Source organism: Drosophila arizonae, chromosome 5, assembly GCF_054131065.1.
Source record: "Drosophila arizonae isolate 15081-1271.41 chromosome 5, UAZ_ARI_1.0, whole genome shotgun sequence".
NCBI classification, from domain to species: domain Eukaryota; kingdom Metazoa; phylum Arthropoda; class Insecta; order Diptera; family Drosophilidae; genus Drosophila; species Drosophila arizonae.
The window spans coordinates 12,151,963-12,177,808 of NC_142925.1; the positions used below are offsets into that span (position 1 = coordinate 12,151,963).

Genomic DNA, 25,846 nt, shown 5'->3' on the forward strand with positions numbered 1-25,846 from the left:
TGAGAGTGTGACCAAACTCCATATCAGCACTTTATGGTATTTTAATTTATTTGGTATTTTGCTCATGGTGGATTTCAGTGGTTGCCGCCTGTGGTCACACTGAGTACAAAACTATTGAAAAAATTACTTTAATTTAAGATAATTTCTCATCCTTGCTCCGCCCACTTAACGCTGCTGTAATGGTAAGTGCGCCCTCAACCCGAACGTAGTCGCCAGAAGCCGGAAACCGACATTTCAGCACAGTGCAAGTACCCAAGTAGCTACAAGAAAAGAAAGCCAAACTGCGAACGCTAAAACGCTGACTGCGCCCTCGCCCGCCCACTTTGCTAGCGGCAAAAACTAGTGCGATTTGCCATTTGCAGCCGCAGCCGTAGCCGCAAGCAGTACTGGAGTCCACATAACCATATACCAACACCACCACCAAAAGCACAGCACCCCGATCATCAAGCATGTATCCCTGGAACTCTTCCACGTACGGCGGCCAAGCGCCCACTGGTGGACAAACCAGGGTAAATACGCCACGCAGAGGCAATGCTTATCCAACACTCCACTCCCCCCTCATACCACACCACTCCACTATCTACTACTTCTATTTGCACTAATATTTTACTACTATTTGTTCGCTTTTGTACTGAATGCACGCCCTGGGCGGGGATCGCAGTCAGCAATCGGTCGGAGTCTGGGCAAAAGCAATACCAGCTCTGGTTTTATGTTATCATCTTTCGCTCAATCCAAAAAGCAGCAGCAGAACGAGCTGTCGACGCTTATCTCATCACACTCGGCTCTGTATTTTGTGTTTTGTGCTTTCTGTGTTTGTAAATCTCAACTCTCTCAAATTGTCGCTGCTGAAATTACTCATACTCTCCCATGTATTCGCGTTCATCGGATCGTTGGCCCACATTGCCGGACACTGTATGCTATATTTCGTTTCAGACGATGCCGAATGGTTTGGACGACCAGGAGAAGCTACTCGCCGAGGCGGCCGGTGCGGCGCGTAAACAGGCATTCCAAATGAATCACTTTCTGGACAAGGAGCGCATGCTGGACGCGCTGAAATGTGCCAGCACGATGCTAAGCGAGTTGCGCACCTCGCTGCTATCACCGAAGAGCTACTACGAGTTGTGTACGTATATAAAATGCATATAAGCTATAAGATTTGACATTGCATACAATCATTTAAAATATATTTGTGCATAGATATGTCCATCACGAATGAACTGTGCCACCTGGAGCTGTATCTAAGCGAGAAGAACAACAAGGAGACGGATCTATATGAACTGGTTCAGTACTCGCACACGATAGTGCCGCGTCTCTATCTGCTCATCACAGTGGGCATTGTGTACATAAAGAACGATCCTACGTTAAAGCGCAGTATTCTGAAGGATCTTGTGGAGATGTGTCGAGGCGTGCAGCATCCGCTGCGCGGTCTCTTCTTACGCAACTATCTGCTGCAGTGCACCCGCAACATACTGCCCGACGTTCTGGTAGCAGAGAATGAGCACGAGGGCAACGTGTATGATGCCATCGACTTTGTACTGACGAATTTCGCAGAGATGAATAAGCTGTGGGTGCGCATGCAGCATCAGGGCCATTCAAGCGAGAAAACCCGCAGAGAAAAGGAACGCGAAGAGCTGAAAATTCTGGTTGGCACAAACTTGGTGCGTCTATCGCAGCTGGAGTCTGCCACACTGGAGACGTACAGGCGTTTGATACTGCCCGGCATATTGGAGCAGGTGGTCAGCTGTCGAGATGCCATTGCGCAAGAGTATCTAATGGAGTGCATTATCCAAGTATTTCCCGACGAGTTTCACTTGCAGACACTCGATCCGTTCCTAAAGTCCTGCGCCCAGCTGGAGACAGGCGTGAATGTTAAGAATATCATAATATCGCTCATCGAACGATTGGCAGCCTATAATCAACGCAGTGGCAAAGTAAGGAAACTCTACTCAACATAAATTGAGAAATATATTAATCGAATTGTATTGCAGTCGAGCGGCAATGCCATCGATGCCATCATACCCGCCGAAGTGGAGCTATTTGAGGTGTTCAGCGTACAGGTGGCAAACATTGTGCAAACGCGCACGGACATGCCGCTGGAGGACACAATATCGTTGCAAGTGGCCTTACTCAGCTTAGCCCAGAAAGTGTATGCCGATCGGGTTGACTATGTGGACAAAGTGCTAGGCACAACCGCAAAAATACTCGACCGCATGAACATGAACAAGTGAGTTTTGCGGCTCTATTCGTGAATCAATGTTAATTGCATTTACTTACTTACCTTGTAGCATTTCGCACCTGTTGTCTGTGAATCAGGAACTGTCTCGTCTGCTGCGCATCTGCATTGACTTCTACAACAACGCGCTGACCATAATCCAATTGCAAAACTTTTGTCCCCTGTTGGAAAAGTTTGATTACACTTCGCGCAAATCGTTGGCTTTATATTTGGTTATGAACATATTGGAGAATGAGACGCTGGTGCCCACAGCCGATCAGGCAGATAGCATATTAACGATCATAACACCGCTGATCAAGGACGACGAGACGAACACGACAGCTGCCAATAATAGTGCCGATGCCGAAGAGTTTGCGGAGGAGCAGGGCGTTGTTGCACGGTGAGTTGCTATGGCGTTGCTTCAAATACAACTGAATTTCACAATCGTTTGCTTTTATAGGTTTATACATCTCTTGAAATCCGATGAGCCGGATATGCAATACAAAATGCTGCAAATAGCCCGCAAACATTTGGGCCAGGGCGGTGGCCAGCGACTGAAGCACGTCCTCCCTCCACTTGTATTTGCCGCCTATCAACTGGCGTTTAAATACAAGGCAATTGCTGAACAGGATGAGAACTGGGACAAGAAATGCCAGAAGATTGTGCAGTACTGTCACAGCACAATCAGTGCATTGGCCAAAGCGGATTTGCCAGACCTGGCATTGCGCCTGTACCTGCAAGGTGCCTTGGTTATTGGCGAGATTCGGTACACAAATCACGAGACTGTGGCATACGAGTTCATGACGCAGGCCTTTTCGCTGTACGAAGATGAGATATCCGATTCGAAGGCGCAACTAGCGGCCATAACGCTCATCATGTCCACATTTGAGCAAATGTCCTGCTTTGGCGAGGAGAACGCAGAGCCGCTGCGCACCAATTGCGCGCTGGCCGCGTCCAAACTGCTGAAGAAACCGGATCAGTGTCGGGGTGTGGTGGCTTGTGCGGCGCTCTTCTGGAGCGGCAAGTGAGTAAATCGAAACTAGAATTTATATAAAAATCCCAATCTAATATGCTATCGCTGCAGGCAAAATGGTGAGGAAATGCGAGACGAGAAACGTACGCTGGATTGTCTAAAGAAGGGCGCACGCATCGCTTCACATTGTCTGGATACGGGAGTGCAAGTGCAGCTGTATGTGGAGCTGTTGAATCATTATCTATTCTACTTTGAGCGCGGCAATTCTCTCATCACAGTAGCCATGCTGAATCAGGTAAGGCTTTTTCTCTTATACTTACTCTCGTCCAGATTTTCATCACTCTCCCATCACATTTTGCAGCTCATTGCTAAGGTTAACGAAGAGCTGCCCAATCTGGAACCGAGCGAGGAAACCAAGCAGATCGAGAGTCATTACAAGAATACGCTGGCACATTTGCGCAGTCGCATGGAGTCAAATGACGCCGCACTGGAAGTCTCGTTTGCTGGCATCACACTCAATTAAAGACGAAATCCTCCTTCATTTGTGACCCACTTAAACACAGCAAACAACGCCCCTCGATCACGCCTATTTTTGTAATGCTGCTTATCAGTCAGCAAATAGTTGAACCCACTCTTTCAAAGGCTGGATAAACAGAATAATACAGAACCTTGAAAAGCGATCAAAACAACGGTATAAACTGTGTTTTCGAAAAGAAACAAAATTCCATGATAAATTGTAGAATGTTTAGGATAGTGCGAGACTATCCAAAAAATCAAAAAACAAGAAAAGAGAAGTGCTTAAAAGTTTCATTTTCGATTATATACTTGTAAGTGCAAAGCGTCAACATTCTCGATGATTTTTCTCCTTTATTATCATTATCGTGTATTTAGTTCATAATTACAAGTAATTATCCCCCAAAAAGAATTGTATTTTATATTATATCTATTATTTAACCCCTTGCAAAACGAAAACGTAGAAAAACAGAACGAAACAAAAACAAAAAAAGATGTGAAATATTGTTAAACAAAGGAAGAGCTACAGTAAAAAATTATATACCATTATAAATTATTCATTAATTATTATTGATTATATGCAATTTGACAGATTTTTGATTGTGCATAAATAAAGTTAAGATCAAATTGTTTTAGCAAATTAATAGTCAAATGTCAACAAAAAAACACAGTTGAATATTATTTGCATGAGAATGGGCTAAAGGAAACATAGCGAACATGAACATGAAATACAATTCCTTTATTAAAAATATACATACATATACAATTTAAAGCCGAACAAATGCGATCGGTCTATACATCAGTTTAACTTAGCTTTCATTTACAATACATGAGTGGATAAGTATGCAAACATTCGACATACTCGTACACAAACCCTCGACTCGGTCCTACTCGTTCCTTCGAATACCTTTCTTTGCGTCTCTCATACTCTCACAATGCCTTGATCACTTGCTAAGAAAAAAGAGAACCTGATTGATGGGCCAAGCGACCTCTACTCGCTTGCTAGTCGTTGTGGCAGTATTAGGTGTCACAGTTTGGGGCTGGGCAGGATGATGGTTAATGTGGCAGTTTTTCTGTTACGTCGAGTTCCATAGATTAGTCGCTATGGGTTAGCTAAAACAACAAATTCAAGAGTTACTATTTCGTTGAGGGATGGGGGATGCCGGATCTGGAGCTGGGCTTTGGGGGCAGTTATCAAAGTGGTGTCGTCTGAGCGCGACTTAAAGCTAATCATTTTAGTACCTAAATTCTAGCATAAATTTACAATTAGAGAAGCGCCTAATTCACTTTCAGTGTCGTAGCAAATGGAAAATTTTGAAACATGAGATAAATTGTTCGTCACTGCGTTTTAGCTCGAGATTTCGAGAACTTTTCAGTTCGACTTGGCTCGGCTCCATTTACACCGCCGCCTTCGCGTTGTAGTAGTTGTAGACGTTGGGCCACGAGGCCAGCACGTACTCCTCGATGCCGCACTCATTGGAGCCGCGCAATATGCGGAAGTAGCCATGCTCGCCCCACCAAGGACCCCACGAGTTGGCCGCGATCTGGAGAGTAAATAGAAAGCAAATAAATAAATGAGCCTACCGTAATCCGATATCTGCATTGCCCTTAGCTTACCCAGTACTTGACGCCATCGTGCTCCTCGCCCCAGCCAACAATTTTCACCGAGTGGAAGCCGGTCGGTGCACCGCGATTGGCGGCCGTCTGACGGTAGACGCCGCCCGAATAGGAGAAGAAGTCTCTGTAGACGCGCATGGTGGCCTGCACGGGTCCCGAATGGTAGATCTCTGCCATGATGTCTGTCTCGCCCTTCAGACTGTATGCTGGACCCACTGTGTAGAAGCTGTCCCGATTGACGCCATACGCGGGCCGGCAGCCGTTGGCCTTCAGCGAGCGGCTGTTGTGGCGTATCTTGCAGCTGTCCCTGCGCTGTGTGTATGGATAGCAGGTCTCGTCGACAACGCCCTTCTTATGCAGATAGCGCCAGGCGGCATCGAGGTGGCCGCCCTCGCAGCCCTGCTGCCGGCGTGTGCAGGAGAGTATGTTTTGGGGCGACAGCTGGACCACCTCCTTGCCCTGGCTTTGAATGGCAAAGCGATCGGAGGCCACCGAAGTGGTGGACAGCACCCAGGAGGAGCCGCACCAGCCCTGATCGGGCACCTCTGAAATGTAGCTGGACCACCTCTCGACGGCATTGAATTTACGTGGCAGGCCCGAGGACGGATTGGAGAGGCGTGTCATCGCCTTGACACGATAGGTGGGCTCCTTGGTGCCCAGGCGCAGGCGCAGACCCTCGCTGTACTTGTGGCTCCACCATTCGTCGTACTTGCGTGCCGACCAGCCCAGCTGATGGATCGAGTTGACGCTGTTGATGAGCTCGTCGTCCGTCAGACACAGATCCGTGTCGCACTGCACCCGACCGCCGTCTAGGCAACGGCACTCATTGCAGTTGTCCCACGTGTTGTTGTACTTGTGGAAGTAGACGCCGTTGTGCAGGCAGCTGAGCACCGGATCCGGTTCATTGAAGCAGAAGGAGCGATAGTCCGGACAGCAATCGCCGGAGTCATCGCGATCACAGAACTCATCACAGTAGCACAGTGTGGCTGTGGGAAAGGAAATCCATAATAGTTACCAGTTAGTTGGAAAAATAAGGAAATATTTAATACAGAGTATAGGAAAATATACTCACTGGATATGGGCATCGAGCAGCCGTCGCGCCGATCCTTGCAGCATGTGTTCTGTCGTGCGCAATAGGGACCCGGAAAGTCCAGTTTCAGTGTGTGATCGAAGGCATCAGCTAGGCCCAGGACCAGCAGGAGGAGTGACAGCGCCAATGGGACGCACTTAACAGCCATGGCTAAGACTTGTCAAATTGCAGCTAGGCGCGTTCAGCTGCAAAAATATAATGTAATTGGGTTGCAGAGATTAGTTGGGCAAAGAAATGAGAAATCCGAATGAGATTTCGCACGAAATGAGCTCAGCGCTCGCAAATCTCTGATGCTGCGATTAGATAAGATAACTGCAATTTGTCAACAAATTAGCAGTCCGTTCGCTTATCAGCTTTTTGTTTTGGTTTTAGAAAGCTTCTGAAATATGCGTATTACGCATACGCCCCATGCAGCAATAAATATGAACATCAAAGTCTAATTAAGTCGCGCCGCATGCCAATTATGCATGCCTAAATACAGTCCAAGCTAAGTAGCTAGCCCCAAAACTGGTTTCCCCAATAGCTTCCTAATTTTCAACATTTGCATAGCCAAAAAAAAATAAAATAAATTTGAAATCTGGAGCTTTCAGCTAGTTTCGATTAAAGCCACAAACCGAAATCAATTAGTTTATCACAAATTGTTCGGCTTGTAAAAATGAAATTAAGAAGCGCACGCATTCACAGCCCTTTGAAATTTCACGCTCATCAAAAATTCACTTCATGCATTGTCAAATCACATTTGGAACGGTCCAGAGCTATGCGATTGCAAAATACCCTGTAACTAGTTAGATGGCAAGATTAAAACTAAATTTGAATTGCTAAATATCTAGATAATCTAAGACTAATTAGGTGTTGATTAAGCTGTTGATATATAAAACTGATCTTAATTTATCGGACTTTTAAAATTGAACTATTATATCTCGAGTGCTTGCAAACGCAACGAGCTGATATACCCAGTGGGCCATAAAACTTATGGCTAACCACAATTGGCAACATAAACACAGTACGAAACGCCAGCAATCACATAACAGTAAACTTTTTTAACAAATTCTGATGACGTCAGCTTTAAAAACTTATTTTAAACCCGAAAGTTTCTTTTTTATTATTTTATTATTTTTTTCCTTTTTGTTGGCTCCAATGCGAATCCAAATTTACGCAAAGACAGCAAAAAATAGAAATAGTTATAAAAAAAAAAATAAATAAATAAAAGAAGGCACAAAGCGCCCCTTTTTTCTGCTGGGTTCCGGACACGGGACCCGGAGAGTTATGACAGAGCATTAAACTTGTTTCAGAATAAGCGATTAACAAATCAAAAGCAAAAAAAAAATGGTAATAATAAAAAAGGTTTATTATTTATTTAAATGCAAATTGCAAATAGATTTTTCCAGTTTCGTCAGTTTTTTTTTGTTGTGACTAAATTAAAATTGTTTGTTTTTTTTTTCTCTCCCTCTTGTCAATTTTATTAAGTGCCACAAAGTGTATTCACAATTATGGAATATATTATTTATAAATAATATTCGAATCAAGCAGTGTGTTCAAACATTTCAAATTCTTTTAAAATTCTTTTTCAAATGCAAACCTGTTTATAATTTTGTGTAAATTTATTTGAAAGTTTTATTCGCTAATTAATTAGCAAATTTCAATTAGATGAAATTCTGGAATGTGTTAATTGATATCAGCCAAACAAATTTTAATCAGGCGCCTAATTGGCCACGCTTTCTTTTGTTTGTCATTAGCTCAGATAAACCGAATTGTTTAGAAGGACAAATGCCAAGAGTTAATAAATAATATAGCCAACTTAATTTAAACCTGATTTGTAGAAAGAAATCAAATTGATTTCACTTCAAAGATATTCCAAATTTAACTTCACAATTTTAATTTATTTTTCATGATATTTTAATAATTTGGTTTATTGCAAAAATTTGTTTTTTTTTTTTTTGCAACACAAATTCTACTCAAATTTTCCATATCAATTTTATAGTTTATTCACTTTTTATTTGATAAAATACTAACTTTTTTTAACATGCACTATTTATAAATGTCTTTTTTTTTTTTTTTTTGTTGTTTAAAAATTTTGCACTTTGGCCAATAAGTTCTTTTGCCGAAATAAATTTTAATCCGCTTTGAACAATTTCAAACTCAAACACGTTCCTCAGGCGATCGCGGCCAGCCAATGACTGAATCCAATAAAAGTTATTTGGCACCCTCAAACCACGCTGTTGTCGAGGCCTCTTTTGCAGCGGTTGTTGTTGCTATCGTGGCTGTTACGTTACTGTTAAGCTCTTGCACTCTTTGCTGACAAGTGTAGGCGGTTGCTTAAAAGAGAGCATGAGAGAGTGAGAGAGTGCGCGGGCACTGTTAAGTTAACAGAAGCAGCATTTGCAAAGCCCTGACACTGCTCTGCTGTTGCTCTATTTGACCCCTCGTCAAGAAGGAGAGAGAGATAGCGCACGTTGGTTCCGTTTGCCACTGTTAACACAGACAGCTCTGTAAAATCTTCCCGGTGCACAATAATAATCGCTTTATATGGCAATATCAGAGAAGATGCAAAAAAAAAAAAAAAAAAAAAAAAAACATTTTCTAGGGGTGTGTGTGTTTGTATTTGTGTATTTACCATTAGTAACACGTATTGCCCGCCAGATCCAAACCTGCGATATGTAATACATGGAAATGGAATTTTGGTAAAATTCCTTAAATTGTTTGCCAAGACCTTTGGCCGGGGCAAAGGCGTGAGCTTTCTTGTGCGCAGTTAATTTACGTACGTAGTTGAGATATTTTCGATTGTTTGTTTGTTTGCTTGGTTGCTTCTTTGCTTGTTTGTGTTTATTATCAAACGAAATTGATACACACACAAACATACAAACTTACTTAATTGCACCCAATTTAAGTTCAAGGCTACACAAACAAATCAAAATACAATAGATAAATTGTGCAAAAAGAAATAGACATACATATTTACATACATATAGAGAGCAGAATGAGTTCTTTCTAATTGTTTGCCAAAACATTGCGAAATTTTTGATGACTCTATGTGCACTTAGAAAATAGAAACACACACACGCAATTTGTACGTCAAACTGGGACGATTCGATATGATATGTGGATGCGATACTATCTGGGTCTGCCAATTCGCTTGGCTTCGTTTGGGCTCTTCTGTTTTTCCCATAAATTCCATGCAGGAATTTGCACTTTAATTATTTTTTATAATATTTTCACAGCCGCTGCAAAATCTATTTAGAGATCTGGAATTTCTTGATGGTATTCCTAAAGACTTACTTCGCATTTGATCTCTTTCCACATTCACTAAGAGGAATTGCAAATTAACTGGTCCAGATTTATGTACACATACATCTATATCGTAAACAGCGTTAAAATCGAATGGGCATCACTTTGACGCCTTTGTGGCGCAGAGCAGATGATAATAAACAAAATCGCCAAAGAAACCGCATAATAACCATAAGCTGACACATTAGGCAGCCTAATTAAAAACAAGTTGCAAGACGAAGCAGAAAAAAATGACAGAGATGGAACCAAAGAGTCGGTCCCGGTACACAAAGTTATCTATAGAGCCTCACATCACACATAACCGTCGCAGAGCATATCAAGCCAAGAGAGATGGAAATAAAGCCATCAGACGTCGACACTGCTAATTCCCAGTGTCGCCATTTGCATGACATTAAACTTAAGTTTTATGACCGATTTCTGTCTGAGTAATGCCACATTATGAAAATCGCTTTTGGGCAAACTTAAGCAAACAAAAGAATCAAAGAAACCGGAGACTGACCACAACACATACAGCTACAACTACAGTTACAGCTACAGTAAAAATAAAATAAACAACATTATTTTGTTGGCCCATTAGGAAGAGAGTGGAGAGTGGTCACAGCACAAACAAAGTCTTTGTATACTGGTCAGCTAGGATGACAGGACTACAATGTATTTAAATGTATATAAGTTAAAGGTCGGAAATGAATCTTATACGTAGCAGTTTAATCTTATCTAAACTGGTAAAAATTGGTGTTTTCGCAAAGAATGAGTAGTGAAATAACCTTTAGGAATTTGTACTTTTGACATTGATTGCTAATATACAAATGTGAGTAATATAGTGAGTAATATAAAATTAAAAAAAAAAAAATTGAAAAAAAAAAAACAACCAAGTTGATAAAAAAAAGCGTAAAAATTGAAGAATAGATAATATAAAGATAGTTATACTTCTTGATATATCATATTTTCAAAATTTTCATCTTATACATAAAAGAAACATTTTCAAAATATTATATATTAAAGTATATTATTGTATATATTAATAATATTATAGTATATAAATGAAAATAATTATTTAAAAATAAGTAAATTATTAATTAATATTACATATAATTCTCAAACTAAAAATTATCATAGAGAAAGGAATAATCAAGTAAAATCAAAGTCAATTAATTTTAAACATTTTCAATAAGTCTTTCTATGATTAGTTCACATTATTTTAATAAATTCCACACAAAAATCGGATCATTTAGTACAGAATTTGATGAGCAAATGTCATGGGTATACTAGATTGAGTCTATTCGAGTGTGTGTAGCGCTTGAACTTGAATTCAGTTTCAAGTACATGATGTGATGTGTCGATGACAACATGTCATGTCATGTCCCCATATCCGCAGCGTATCGTCTCCATGAGCAAAACAATTGATACGTCATTTGGGTGGCTTATGAATGGGTAACGCATATTCAGGCAGCTGGCACGCTTATGGCCAAGCCAGGATTTAGAGCAGCACAACAATAAATAAGTAAAGCGATAACAATTGCCATTTGGCAACATGATTGGGCATTCAATTAGCTGCTATCTATATAAATATATACTTATACACAAATAAGTGCCCAAGTTGACTATTATTACCAATTCTGGGCACATTGGACGATACTGTCATGCAATGGGCAATAGCCCATTGATATGTATTGCTTTAGTATTGGCGTAAAGTGCCCAGCGACATGCGGCATTCCAATCTATTTAAGTCATGTGATAAAATATTTATGAACTGACCGAAAAGCGACAATAACAACAACAACCACAACACGAACACCTTAAATTTTCGCCAGACGACGCAAAAAAAAGAAGAAGAAAAAAAACGAATTGTGCGTAATATTTGACCTTTTGGATTGACTCGAATGTGTTTCGAGTTCCCAAAGAAATTCTTATCATCCCGTATGTAGTTCAAGGATATGCTCAGAGCAATAATTGTTACCCATGTAACTAGCTTATCGAACAATAACCGTGATTGAACACGTTGATAATGTTTTTACATTGCTTTCGTGATTTGATTCCATTTAAAACATTTCAGCTGTCAACTTGGTGACGTTCTCACACGTCTCGATGACAAATGCGATAAGATTGCGAAACATTTCGAGTTTTGTACTTCTGCCTCTTGCTAGCCCAGCTATGGATTAACACAATCATCTGCTTTGCGCTTAGTCAACTATATCGATTGCATCAGCAAAAAACTCCTAGTCGAGTGACTAAAGAACAGTAATACTTTTGTTTAGAAGTGTGTAATAGCGTATGTTTCTATGTAGCTTGTAAATTCTATGTCAAAGACATGAGCTATGTCTTTAAAGTGGTATAATCTGTTTGACACACTTATAGAGATATTTTCTGATTTGATAGAAAAACGTATATGAAATATCAATTGCTCCATAATCCGGGCATGATAATACACTATATATATTATATACCTTATATAACTTTTACACTTATTTGAGCTCTAAATCAAAATGGTCATTGCCAAAGATTAGTTAGGCAGTTAAAGCAGTTTAAAAAACAAGTAAGAAAGCTCTAGTCGAGACTGCTCGACTAGGAGATACCCTGAACCCTCTAAGCTGATATTCTAATCATTCTGCACTTCTTTTATGCACACATACATACACATGCATCCACACGCAGGCATAAGCCTGCGCTCTGCTAACTGCGCAGTAAGCAGCGACTGCGCTTGGGCTGCGCTGCAGTGTGGGCAATATTATGGGAATTTATTAGTTAAATAATATCTGTTGTAGTGAGACTATCTCAATGAAACTTTCAGAACATGATCATATAGCTAAAATGTATGTACATTCCAAAGCACAAGTCTCTAGTACTTGAAATACGTTTTTTACAAATTTGGGGCGAAGGGGGCGTGGTATCCAAAATCTGTAAATTACAAAATCTGCATGTCCATTAACTTTATATACAACGCAAATTTGAAGTCTCAAGGTCTAAAAGTATTCAAATTAGGCCGAAAAAACAATGTCGATTTTTCGATTATTCTCGATAAAAAAGTTATCGGATGAGTTATCGAAAAAATATGATAAACTTGTACTGCCTATGATATACACGAGTATGCATGCCAAATTTCAGCTCTCTAGCTCTTATATCTTCTGAGATCCTTTTGCTCATACGGACGGACGGACGGACGGACGGACGGACAGACGGACAGGGCTATATCGACTCAGCTCGTCGTCCTGATCAAGAATATATATACTTTATGGGGTCTGCGATGATTCCTTCTGCCTGTTACATACTTTTCACAAAACCATTATACCCTGATTTCCCATTTTCAATGGGTTCAGGGTATAAAAAATGATAAAATGATCATGTTCCACTCTATAAGCACAGAGTTTCCCCACTGATCGCTTAAAAACTCGTCGATTGTGTGCAGATATATATGTATATATTTATGGCTAAGCAAAATGTTTACCTTCATGACATTACGCTAAACATTGATGTACAATAAAATGGAAGGAAAAAGAAATAAACAAAACCGTACGGTAAATAGATGTTAACACCTTAATTTCGACTCATTAAAATATCAAATGTTGTTGATAATCAATTTCATGGACATATATGCCATGTTTATTGGGGAGATTCTTTATCGGGTGACTCGATAAGAAACAATTTGATTTTTCCTTATTGATCAAGGTCTATTTCTGTATAAACATCAGCAGAATGCAGACCTTGAACAATGCACGTTCATTCGGCGAATGCAATTCCAAGGAATTATAGCACCTAAATAATTTTCTTCTTTCTTCTTTTTTTTTTGGCAGCATTACACGGAAATTTTTGGATTTTAGTATTCAAAATATTGCGCACGTCAACAATTGAAACTCAGATTTGCAGTTTGTTCGATAGTGATATAGAAATAGAGTGTGTATGTGTGTGTGTGTGTGGAGGGTATCTGGAATCAATATGTCTTCAAGGCTGAGCCCATTTGCACGCGATATTCGCATCAGTAACTAAGGAACCCACTCAAATGGATGTTCAGGGCCTCTCGCCATCTATCAGCCACACGTCAAATAATGACGAAATCGAATCGGCTTTTGAACACAGGCGCAAGTGGAAGTCGGAGTGGAACTGGAAGTGTGACCACAAAATTCAATTGAATTAAATTCTAGTTAATTTTGACAGCGACAATTTAACAACACTCAACAAAAACAATGAAGCATTTTCAAAGCTTTCAAGCTTGATGAGCTTACAAATACCCTAGAAACAAGTTATTGTGCATCTATATACAGCTCTTGTTATCTTCCTAATCTAATACGAATGCTTTACTTATACTTCTTTCGTCTTATTAAAATATTTTCTTTATTATATATTTCATTTTATTTAATATATACTATTTAATATACCCAGCCTTTTAGCCCGTTACAGGGTATCAATTTGGCGGCGGCAACAAACGGCTGACAGCTGCTTATAGCCCGTGGTCGAGTAATGAAATAATATTTGGGAATATTTGTGTTTAATAGCTGTTAAAAAATTGGTCAATTCGTTTCATTTTCAATTGCATTTTCAATTGTCTGCAACTTCTTTAGGCCCCCTCCCTTTCCACAGAGTCCCCTCTTAGGTATTTGTATTTCGCATGGTTTGCGATTTCTTCAGGTTTTTTTATGTCTGCGTGTTGCCGTCTGGCATTGGGCGCGTATCAATGACATTTAAATAATAATAATAATAATAACAATAATAAATAATAATAATTAATGTGGCGACAGACGATCTTCTCTTCCATATATCAAAGGGGCGCACATTCATGATCATATTCTTGATATGTGTAAAATATTATATGTTTTTCTGACACTTATGAGACATCGGAATGTGTATGCGAGTGCAGACAAATTATTGGAATTTGACATTATGACTTTTGGCTCTTGCTCATTGCTTATGCTTCCGGTTGCACAGCTGCCTCGATAACCCGAAACACACAAATTGATATTGCACTCAAAGATAACCCCAAAAAAATCTATTTATATTGAGTTATATCATGTTTTTGATACAAGTACAATTTGGGTTTTTTGCAAGTAGGATTTGTAGTAAGTAATCTATATTTATATGCGCATAAAATTTTTGACGTCATTGTTAAGGAAACTAGCACAAAAAATAAATTCAAGATGATTTCTCAACGAAGGTGGCAAAACTTATTTAGATATATGGAAAAACTAAACAGAAATTAGTTTACCTAAAGCAAAAATATTACACAAATTTAAGTATTGACAGCATTTCGTTTTGGAATCATCATCACTCACAAATAAGTTCAGGCATTTTTGTAGTATTATCTGTCCAGGTAACGTATAGAAATTCCGTGTATTATTTTGCAATATTTTTTAATAGCAACCCGTCACGTGTACTTAGAATACCCTGGAAGAAAATTACAAGTGTACGCAGATGTACTAGACCTATAAAGCTAAGTTGTGTTCTCTGTATCATAATTTAAGCAAGACTATTTTAAGTTGTCTTTGTAGAAATAAACCTGTCTCCCATATATTATGTTAATTAAGCTGTTTAATTTATATACTAAGACCTGCTACAGGTCATCCCAAAGTTGAGCACAATTTACTGTATTAACATTTCTTGTTTTTGAATGAAAATACCATATCAGCAATTTGCGTATCAGCTGGCAACGCTTTAGTAATTTTTAGATATTTTCGCATCAAATGTTTATAAAAATGTGCACAAAAATAAACCTATTCGGAAGATCATGGTCTTTTGTGGGCTGAGCAGTGTTGCCGAAACTTTTTCAGTAAAAGTAGCAAAACCAAGGGCTGAAAGTAGCTAGAAGTAGCCAACTTTCTTCTAAAATAGCTGAAAAAGTAGCAAATAAGAAAACAGTGCTGTTTTTTTCATAAAAAGTCAACTTTATTAATTTAATTCCGATAATATCTCATCTATGACCACCAACTGGTAATTTTCACCATTGTCGCTTTTATAATTTGCCTTTTTAAGGTAGTTGAGTGGAGCGCTATACTCATAGCAACATTTGCCATGTCGGCGTAATCCATATCTTTTGTAGACATACAATCTAAATGAAACTTTCAAAACGTGATCATATAGTTAAAATGTGTGTACATTCCAAAGCACAAGTCTCTAGTACTTGAAATGCGTTTTTTACAAAATGGCGGCGAAGAGGGTGTGGTATCCAAAATTATACCCTGATTTCCCATTTTCTGATTAATTGATAAGAAATGAATTTTGCATAACATATTAGAAAGTCTACCTATTCTTCAGTTGTAGTATTAATTCTACACAAAACTTAGTACATTTAAATCATTTACATTTAAAAAGTATCGAATCCAATTTTGTTATAAGTTCGCTTGTATTTTAGCTAAATGTAATATTTGAAAATAGCCAGATTTGTAGCTAATAGCTGTTTGAAAATTTGTGTAGCAATCGGCCTTAAAAAGTAGCCAGATCTAGCTACAAAATAGCTGATTCGGCAACACTGGGGCTGAGGCGTCATAAACGTTTTTGTATACACGATTATTTACGCATTTTGCTATTGTGCTCAGCCCCTCGATGGAGAAAAAGAAAACATATAAATAAATTAATTTGTATTCTCAGTTCATTGTTGATAATTCATAATTTGCTTATTGGAAACATTTTTCAAGTTGCGAAGCTATTAGTAAGAGTCTATTTTTAGATGAGAATTAGCACTGCAGCTTTATAGACCCACCGACCGATCGACTGAACGACCCAGTCCACTGCCCAGGTAGTACTTATCCAATACAATATATATTTTGTGTGAGATGCTGACGTTTTAAATGCACTCAACCGCCGCCCACAGGGTTAAAAACCCATACGATTTTGGCTCGTAGTTAGTAGTAATTATCTCTGGCACTTGACAAGCATGAACACCCAACAGGTACTCGGGCCCCAAATTAGGTGTGCTGTCAATCAAAACTAATCACAAATTGCTAAAATGCAAACACCCAGCAACAATTGACAGCTGGCCAGAATTGAATATGCAATCTGAAATGGGGAACGAACAACAAGACTCTTATATTTGTATTTGGCGAGATCAGATGTTTTCAAGGCTGTTCTGTAAATCGTAACATATTTGGTTGGGCAAACAGAACCCTCAAGCATGGTTAAGGCAAGAATAACCCAATCTTCACCTCTCGCAAACATTTTCAGTACAGCCGTGCAACTCCTAATCGGTAGCGTCAGAACCGTTTGTGAATTATTAGATTCTTCAGTGAAAAAATGTTAATAACAGCACAGCGGTTTTTAGAAACACGACAAACAAACTGCTTAACAGTATGCTGCTATTCGACGACACAGGTAACAGCTGTTATGTTAAGAACAGCAGTCTGCGGCATTTAACATGTTGTTTTCATTTATTGCTGTTGTGTTAGTGTTAGTTATGTTTGCTTTTGAATCAGTCTCTCCCACTCACTCTAACGTTCGCTCGCTCAATCACTTACTCAGCCGGCGATTGTTTAGCGTGATACATTTTTGCCCCTTCTCAGTGATAATAAAACTGCGTTTAATCGTTTTTGTGAACCATTCAAAATGCAGTCTGATAAAAGTGATAACAAAAGGGAAAGTCTACGCGTGCACATGCTATTAGATCAAATATATATTTTTTGAATAACAGATAAGAATTTACAGTCAAAATTGCACATATATTAATAATAATGGCTTTTTTTTATTAAGCTTTCAATCATATTTCCATATATAGGGCATTCACTCTGTTGCGTATATTGCATGACAAATTTTTTAATTATATTGACAATAATTTAAACAAAAGCCCAGTGAGAGATACAAATGTAAATGCTTGTCGGAACGTACATACATACATATGTACATATGTCCCATTTTGAAACGCCCACAGCATTAACTGCTAAACGCCTTTATATCGGCCACTGGGACAGCTTTGTGGCTCGCCACTGAAAAGTCAACTGAACCAGCCGCTGCCGCCGTCTGTCCATACTTGTATATCTTTTACTTTTTTTTATTTATTGCATTTGTACACTAAGAAAAACTGACAGGGAAACATATGTAAGGAATTTAGATTTGTGTTTCATGTCTATACAATTTTGTTTAAAAATAATTTTATACTTAATTTGGTCAAGTTTTATTAATTTTATAGTCTTTTCTATTTTCATTTTTCTCTCAGTGCATGTTGATATGTACCTACATGGGCCTACGTATATTTTGGGATTGTATTCCGTCTGCCATGTTAATGTCTGTGAAACAAATAGCAATCGCCTTGTCTACATAAAAATAGCAGTTGCTCTGATTTTTTTGATATGCATGACAAACTGTTTATTCGCGCATTCTTTTTTATTTTTTACCTGTAATGGGCATATATAGGCAGCTCATTCAATCCAGGTCGTTACTTGTCAGCACAGTAACAAGGAGTTTATTTTTAAATCTTTACAGAAAATCTCCTATCTGATCTAGCCCATAAATTTGCTGGGCATCCATTTAATTAACATTAAATTCCGCACATGTTTCGCACAGAAAGTAATTAATTAATTTGAATTACGAGCGAATTTAATTATAGAAATATTTTGTAAGCATTTTGCAATTCAAATGCATATTTGTCGTTTTTATTTCGCTTCCTGAGAAAGTTATTATAAAGGCCTTGGCTGTGCTTACGAAAATCTAATTTATTTATAAGAAACCAATTACAAAATTAGAACACTTCGCTTTCATTGTAAAAGAGCCAATTGTTTAGATTGTTTGGCTGTGGGCGAACGTTTTTTTTTTTTTTTTTTTTTTCAGCTTTTGCTTTTGCTTTTGCGTGCTTAATTTATTTAAGCATTTCGGCCAAAAGTCATTGTCAATGCCAAATGCGAATCATTTTGTCTACAAATGAGTACGTTAATATGTATGTATATGTATATCTATTCATGTCTATATCTACTTATGTGTCCCCATCTGATGTCAGTGACACTCAGCCAGTCAACATCTGCGATCTGCATGACAAGCAATTCCCAAACCCTTTGCGTCGCATTAAATGTATACAATCGCTATAGGAAGTGCTTAACGGACGGACAACAATATCAACAACATACAACAACAAACAAAAATATGTCCAAATATGAATCAATTAGAGATATGAAACTTAGTTGATATGGGTAAGACGCGCCTCCAAGTATTAAAAAATAATTAGCGAATATAATAAAAAATATCAACTAAAGAAGAAACTGGAAATAATGTCAACGTAAACAAAGTTATTAAGCTTTAGCTTACATTGTCGTAATTGTTTATAATTTGCAATTCAATTATACAAATAAAAACATAAATTGAAAGAATCTCTGAAATAAATTACAATTTACTGCGAATGAGCCATAAACATTATATACAATATATATGTATGAATAATTGACGCTTAAATTAGAAATTTATAATAATTGGTTCATAGTTATTTATTACAAGTTCAATAGAAATTATTCAAATATTTTCATCGGAAAATAAATAAATAGAAATAAAAATAAAGATTGATTACCCCGTTGAATACATTTTATCTGTGTTTGGTCAGTTTTCGTCATCGCGCGGTTGCGGCATTTGTCATCGCCAATTAATTACGCTATAATTTGCATTTTTTAATCCAACTGAGGGGTTGTCTAAAAGCTGTCATAAAGAGCAACACAAAAAAAAAAAAAAAACGAATAACTCATTATAGGATTGATCATCAAGAAATATATAGAACTGACTAATAATTTGCAGTTGATTACGATTTGAGAGTGAGCAAACGAAACTCATACTACTCTCAATGAGTATATTTAAGCAACCGTTACAGTTATCAATCACATTTAGCTGTTTTAAATCTCATTTAATCATGATTCATCTGATACCTGTCGAATATATTCTTTATTGGAGCAGTAGAGCCTTCACTTCGTAGCCATATTAGGGCAAATGTTCTGTTGATACAGCTGCCTTTGTCTTAGTATTCCATCAATGTTATGAGTGTTTAGTTCCAGTGGCTGTTCTCCGAAATAACTGTGAATAGGCATCACACATGGAATTAAGTGTTTAAACTACTTTGTTTACGCTTCACATGCGTATTTTGAATAGCTTCTGGCCAACACACCCACTCATGATCAATTTATTTATGGCTTTATTGCTACACTACTATATTGAAAAGGGTATATTGTTTTTGCGCACACGTTCGTAACAGCTAGAGAATAGATATATAAGCCTTTTTCTAATCTGTCCTATAGGAGGATCAATAGATTATATTAGCTTTACATTGACGTTTAAATTTGTATATTTTGAAATACAAATATTAGAAAAAATATTAATATTAAATATAAATTTTTAAAAATTTTAACGTCAAACATTTAAATTTGTATATTTTGAAATACAAAAATTAAAAAAAAAAAAAAAAAAAAAAAAAAAAAAAAAAAATTTTAATATCAAAAATAAAATTTTAAAAATGTTAACATCAAACATTGCCAATTTTTTAAAACCTTGAGTTTACTTCAAATAAAAAAAAATGGTAATTTATATTGAATTTGCATTTATTTAATAATATTTACAGTTACTTATTTATTATTTATTTTTATTTTATTTATTTATTTTTATTAATTTTTTTTATGCCTTTTTCTCTAATAATAGAAAATCAACTAAATTTATTTTTCATTCCTTAGCTAGTCAACAAAAATTAAATAAATTAAATTTGTACAATATATGTATGTAGACAGCTCAGGGTATTTCCAAGTCAGTCAATCTCCATTAGCTTCGCTAATGTTTTCTTGTGCGGCTTGTTCAATTATCAGCTGTTGCATAATTGAAGAGACAACAATATCTCATATCTGAGCTAGTTTCGTATAGTATTTGCCATATACGTAAATAGCGTCGCACTAACGGTTAAAGCAACATATAGACAACAGCTGTTAAATAGATAGGTGTGAACTGTTAATTTGACACTAACTCACACCATCTGAAATGTAAATAAACCTAAAGATTTCGATTCCAATTCAGATGGTCGCAGCTTAGCTCCATTTATGAAATGGCAAGACGACTGTGACGTCACGCCGCGCCAGGCAATTGATCCGCAGCGAGCTGATGGAGATCCGTGTTTATACTAGCGATTAGAGCACTCAATGGCGACATACTTATGAGCGAGTGACGACTGCCCGCCGTAAATACCTGAGCGTCTAGTCAGCCGGCTAAATGTATGTTTGCACTTTCAATGGGCCATGAGACACGACAATGACGTCATTTGTCAATTTGCTGATTTGTTGACAGGCACGCGAGATAGTCGAGTGCATTTTCCACAAGTATTCAGCGGCGGCGCATGCACTTCCATTGAAAACGAAAATTGAAAACGATTGAATGCAATTTAATAAATGCATTTTTTTCTCTCTTCTCTTTTTTTTTTTTATTAATTACGGTGGGCGTTTAATAGGCAAGAAGCAGAGGACAGACAGAGGACTGCAAGGCGACAAGACAAAGGCACGTTTAATGCATTAATTAATTTAGATTTTAACAGCTTCCACTAACTGAAAAAACATGTCATGCTGTCATTTGATATGCTCAATGGGCAAATTGAAATGAATCTATAGGCATTTCTGGGTGTGTATCAATGTGTATCTAAATGCAAATCGTTCTCACAGCCGTACAACAATAACAATACGAATAGTAATAATAATAAATATGTAGTCTCATAATAATAATCATTTCGAATCAATTACAAAAATATGCTAAACTTGAAACGTGTCAATTTTCAACGTTTCGATATCAATAAATGCTTGACAATAACCTTAAGTCAACGTTGCGTATGAGCAATGCAATTGCTTCTTGGTATATTGGGGCTGACTTGATTCTGAGCCGTGGCATATTTTAACTGGCATGCCAACGGGCAAATAGCGAGTTGCATTTTATACGGCATTTACATTTTAATTGCCGCATATCGAATATCACCAAAGCTCCTAAGTGGCACTGATGATGTCGTCACGCTTTGCATTCGTACCAATCCCCCCAATTGTTTGTTGTGTGGCGCACGGCCAGCAATCACAGCTTGATAATGTTACATGACTAATTGCACAATTTGATAAGTATAATTGAAAATGTTGTTAAACGATCGCCAAACCTTAAATTCTCAAGCTTAGCCGCTTAATAGCAGCCAACTGCAATTGAAATTTGAGTGCTAAACGCGCTGGATCATTAGGCGTACCAAAACTTCAATCAATTTGGCTGCAAAGCTAACAAGACGCATTAACCAAAGCGATAAAACACAGATTTTACAGCAGCTACCAAATTTTAAGTGCAAAATTATGAGGCAACTGCCAGAAGCCCAACTTGAAAATCAAATGAGAATGCTGCTGTCAATGGCAACTGGATGAATAAGACTCGTTCGTAAATGCACCAATTCAAATGGAGCCATAAACTTGCACCTGTCAAACCAGGTGATTCTAGATCTGAAATGTAGCTATAAATAGATTCTGATTTGATCAGTTTTTGAGGAGTGCATAAATATCATATTTTTTAATAATCCATAGAGACGAAACTCTTTCTTAGTCAACTTTGCTCAGTTTGGGAATCCCCACTGTTTAGCTGTAAATAAACATCAGCTTTATTGAGCTGAAATATTTAGCTGGACAAAGTCTAGAAATATTTATGAATATTTTTATGTATGTATTATATAAAGCCTAATAGCCATGAATACATATTGTGTATATCTACAATATATAGGAGGTCAACGGCAACACATTTGTTATACTAAGTTAAGACTTTAGAGAACTCAGCTTAATTTAAATTGCCACGCCTACAATTATGTATCTACTTTGTATAAATATTTATTATTTGAGTGGACCGGAAGAATTCTAGTCTATACAAATTTTAATATTTAATTTTTTTTTAATTTTCATAAAAAAAAAAAAAAAAAAAACTAAAACTTTGACATTGTGAAAGATATAGTAATTGCTAATCTAACATACCTTTGGGGCATGGGCGTGTACCCGAAAAATCGTAATATTTTATAAGAGTATACGATATCAATGATGTCAATTAAATATATCTATTGTTATATAGATAAACCAATAAACACATTGATAGCAAACGAACAGGCAGACAAACGAACGAACATTTGATTTCGATTGATTATTCCATTAGTTCCAAATGGTGAACCAGCTCAAGAAACATAATAATCATTTGGACTCTTCCAGCTAACAAACTAATTGCTTCTGGTTGGCTTCTCATGCAAATGCCAATAAGACCCCAACCAGAAGATGTGTATGATAGCTCATCAGCTCTCTTTGTCAATAACTCTCAGCCAGTCCAATTAGCATGCAATGAGTGTGCGCTTAATTACATAAGTCTGCGCACTTCTGGTTGATGTTTACAAACAAATCGCATGACTCTGCCCGAAAGTTCAACTCTGCCGTGAGATTAGTCATTGACCATTTGATATGACATCAGCGGATCGTCAGCTGGACAAGAGTGTAGCAGGTTGGTAAGACCAGTAGCCCAGCTGGTTGGCTTGCTCCAGCGAGTCACCTTCGTTTCTGGTCGGAGAGGGTTCAGCGACGCTTTACCGGAACTGGGCTGTCAACGTCAACACATCGGCGGTTGTTTGCGTGTTGTTGTGCTTTGTTTAGCTTAGTCTTTAGTTAAAATGAACCAAAGCAAAAACACCATCAAAAAAAAAAAAAAAACAAACACAAATTTATGGGATTAATGGGCGAGTGGACGAGCACGGGGCACTCATATATGCAAATATTTAAATATTGTTACAATTTGCCCAGGTCAAAAACAAAACAAAAATCTTTGTTTTCCTGTTTTTGGGCGACGTGTAAGCGAACGAAATCTGGTTAACCTTAACCACAGTCTAAAGACAATACGAGTCTTTCATATTTACATTTTGTGTATTTACAATCAAAGCAAATCTCTAAATTTCAGCTCTGCCCACAGCCAGTTTATTGTCGTGTGAATTTTTGATTATTATTACAAGTTGTTCTATTCTTTCTATTCTCGACCGATTCCATAAATTCAGCAGTGTTAAATTCGTAGTTAAGCAAGGCAAATGCATTCAATCACATTGCATAAATAAGGAAATCCGAAAAGCAAACAGAACTCCTCAAATATCTTAGACATATCATAATAGTGAAAGGCGGTTCTCAATTCTCATGAAATTCGCCAAAATTTCAAGTTACAACCGGATCTACGTTTTAATGCAATCATTATAAAAATATTTACTGCCTGGGATACTTGACTAAATAAAGTGTAAGGCGGCTCTTTAGATAAGACACCTAATCTACTTATGTATATTCTTAGCTTGGCTTTTATGCCACATACAAAGTAGACAGCCGAGCGATAAAAATAGGTAAAAATACCTCAAATATCTTAGTGAGTCTGCCACAATCAGATCCTCACTTCGTGCTACTCGCTGGAGATTAGATTAGATCGTCCGAGCAGTGCGCGTCTCACGTGACAAAGCTGCAAAGTTGCAATTTCAGAAAACCAAATTTTTGCTGGAATCAACGAGAAATGCTCAGGTTCATGGGCAAGTAAACAGAAGCAACAGAAGCAAATTACAGGAATGATCATATAGGTGTGTATTTGTGAGATGCGAAAATATGCACATTGCAAACTTTTGGCAGCCAGGCGCTAACATGCGGATAAACAACAATCAGCCAGCGAACGAACACGCGCAAATCCATATCCAAACAGATGCTCTAATAAATTACTTAAATACCTAAGAGGCAGCTGATGAATTGCATACGCGTCTTAGCTTTTCGGTTGTGCATCGTATTTGAATTAGCCTAGATTGAGTTTGTGAGTGCCGTGACTTGGCTAAGTTGAGCTTGCAGTTGCTGGCTTATCAGGCTAAATGCATCTACACCCACGAACTGCCAGCAGCAGTTATGCAGACCAGATCTCTTGCTACTTCTCTTTCATCTTGCATCTTTCATCTTTTGGCCCAGCTGCCAGCAGTGGCAGCCTGGTAAAAGCCAGGTCGGGAACATGATAGCCACAAATAAGTAGCACAAACGGCTGGCAAAACTACTTGAGCTGTTCGCGTATTACTTTCTACAGTGCTTTATGAAAAATGCGAGTACATTTTGGGGAATCAAATGGGGATAGCAAATGTTTGGCCGAAAGTAAACTTTCGAAAGCGCTGAAGCCCTGGCCGTATATCAAAACAGCAACAGCCGTATGCGCTAAGAGCACAGCACAATAAAAAGCCAGGTAAACATATCGTAAAGCTAACCCAACTGTCTCACCTGTATTTGCGGTTACCTGCTATAGTATTGCTTGCCTCATAAAAGTCGAATATTCAACACCTCTGCCAAAGTACAGTCAGTTGTCGTGCCGCTCGCGCACTGTGCTAACCGCAATTCAATCAAACTCACAGAGCTGTCTTATTAAATCCGATATTCGATGCTGATTTCCTGCCAGGCATCAAATAACCAAATTCTCAATGTGCATTGCTCCAGTTTGGAAACTGCAGAAATATTTGCATTTAAATTAACTAACCGATGTCTGCGTACCCAGCGAATGGCAATATAACTGCGAGCTAGTTCAGCTCATTTGTTATCCTGTTAGAGAGCTGCCACCTAGTTACACTCTGGCTAAATTATTGAATCAATTTAGAGTTTAATGATGCTGCTGCGGCTGCTGCCAATTGAATTTGACACTTACCTGGCAATAATTGTAGCACTCGAGAGAGTTCTCAATGATTCAAAAGGCAAACGTGACTAAATTTAAGCGCCTTTTGCTGCAAGCAGTTGCGCATGAGCGCACACACACAGTACCTACGCACACACAAACACACACACGCACACAATCGCAAGTTGCAGTCAATAAAAATTAGCATTAAAAGCTTAAGCCGCACGCGCGTTTGCTGTCGCGACAGATTTTCAACTGAGACTTGGTTAGTTGAGACGTTGAAACTTTGAGCCGACGCTTGTTAACGACGACTGCAGCAACAGCAGCAGCAGCAACAACAGCAACGGCAAAGGCAGAGGCAGAGGCAGGCGGTGACAGCGACAGCGTCAACGGCTGCCACTTTTCGCTGAGCAAACGAAATGTTTAGAGCAGAACGCGCGCGCCCCAAGCAGTCGGCTTGCAAATAAACAGGCGAACAAACAAGACAAACAAACAATCATAATAAAATGAAGTCTGAACTGAGCTCAATATGGACTCAGAATTGGGCAGCAGCAGCAGCAGCAGACAGAGAAAACAAAGC

At 38.1% G+C, this 25,846-nt stretch overlaps 2 protein-coding genes across 4 annotated transcripts; one reads left to right on the forward strand and one right to left on the reverse strand.

The window, feature by feature from the left end:
• Positions 1-34: 34 nt before the first annotated feature.
• Vps35 (Vacuolar protein sorting 35) lies at positions 35-4,342 on the forward strand. Of its 2 annotated transcripts, none has more exons than XM_018009953.2 (8): positions 35-182; positions 934-1,123; positions 1,198-1,931; positions 1,989-2,224; positions 2,286-2,612; positions 2,673-3,236; positions 3,297-3,480; positions 3,547-4,342. In XM_018009953.2, the coding sequence occupies exons 1-8, from the start codon at positions 180-182 to the stop codon at positions 3,706-3,708; spliced, it is 2,400 nt and encodes a 799-aa protein (XP_017865442.1). In that variant the 5' UTR covers positions 35-179; the 3' UTR covers positions 3,709-4,342. The 2 variants fall into 2 exon arrangements, with proteins under 2 accessions (XP_017865442.1, XP_017865440.1); XM_018009951.2 differs by having other exon boundaries at positions 105-509.
• Positions 4,343-4,416: 74 nt separating this feature from the next.
• On the reverse strand, positions 4,417-25,524 carry Swim (Secreted Wg-interacting molecule). 2 transcript variants are annotated; one of them, XM_018009961.2, is made up of 4 exons: positions 25,300-25,524; positions 6,388-6,590; positions 5,316-6,301; positions 4,417-5,242 (listed from the first exon to the last, which is right to left on the reverse strand). In XM_018009961.2, exons 2-4 carry the CDS (start codon positions 6,551-6,553, stop codon positions 5,096-5,098), a joined length of 1,299 nt encoding a protein of 432 aa, XP_017865450.1. In that variant the 5' UTR covers positions 6,554-6,590; positions 25,300-25,524; the 3' UTR covers positions 4,417-5,095. The 2 variants fall into 2 exon arrangements, with proteins under 2 accessions (XP_017865450.1, XP_017865451.1); XM_018009962.2 differs by lacking the exon at positions 25,300-25,524 and adding an exon at positions 8,419-8,591.
• Positions 25,525-25,846: the final 322 nt, after the last annotated feature.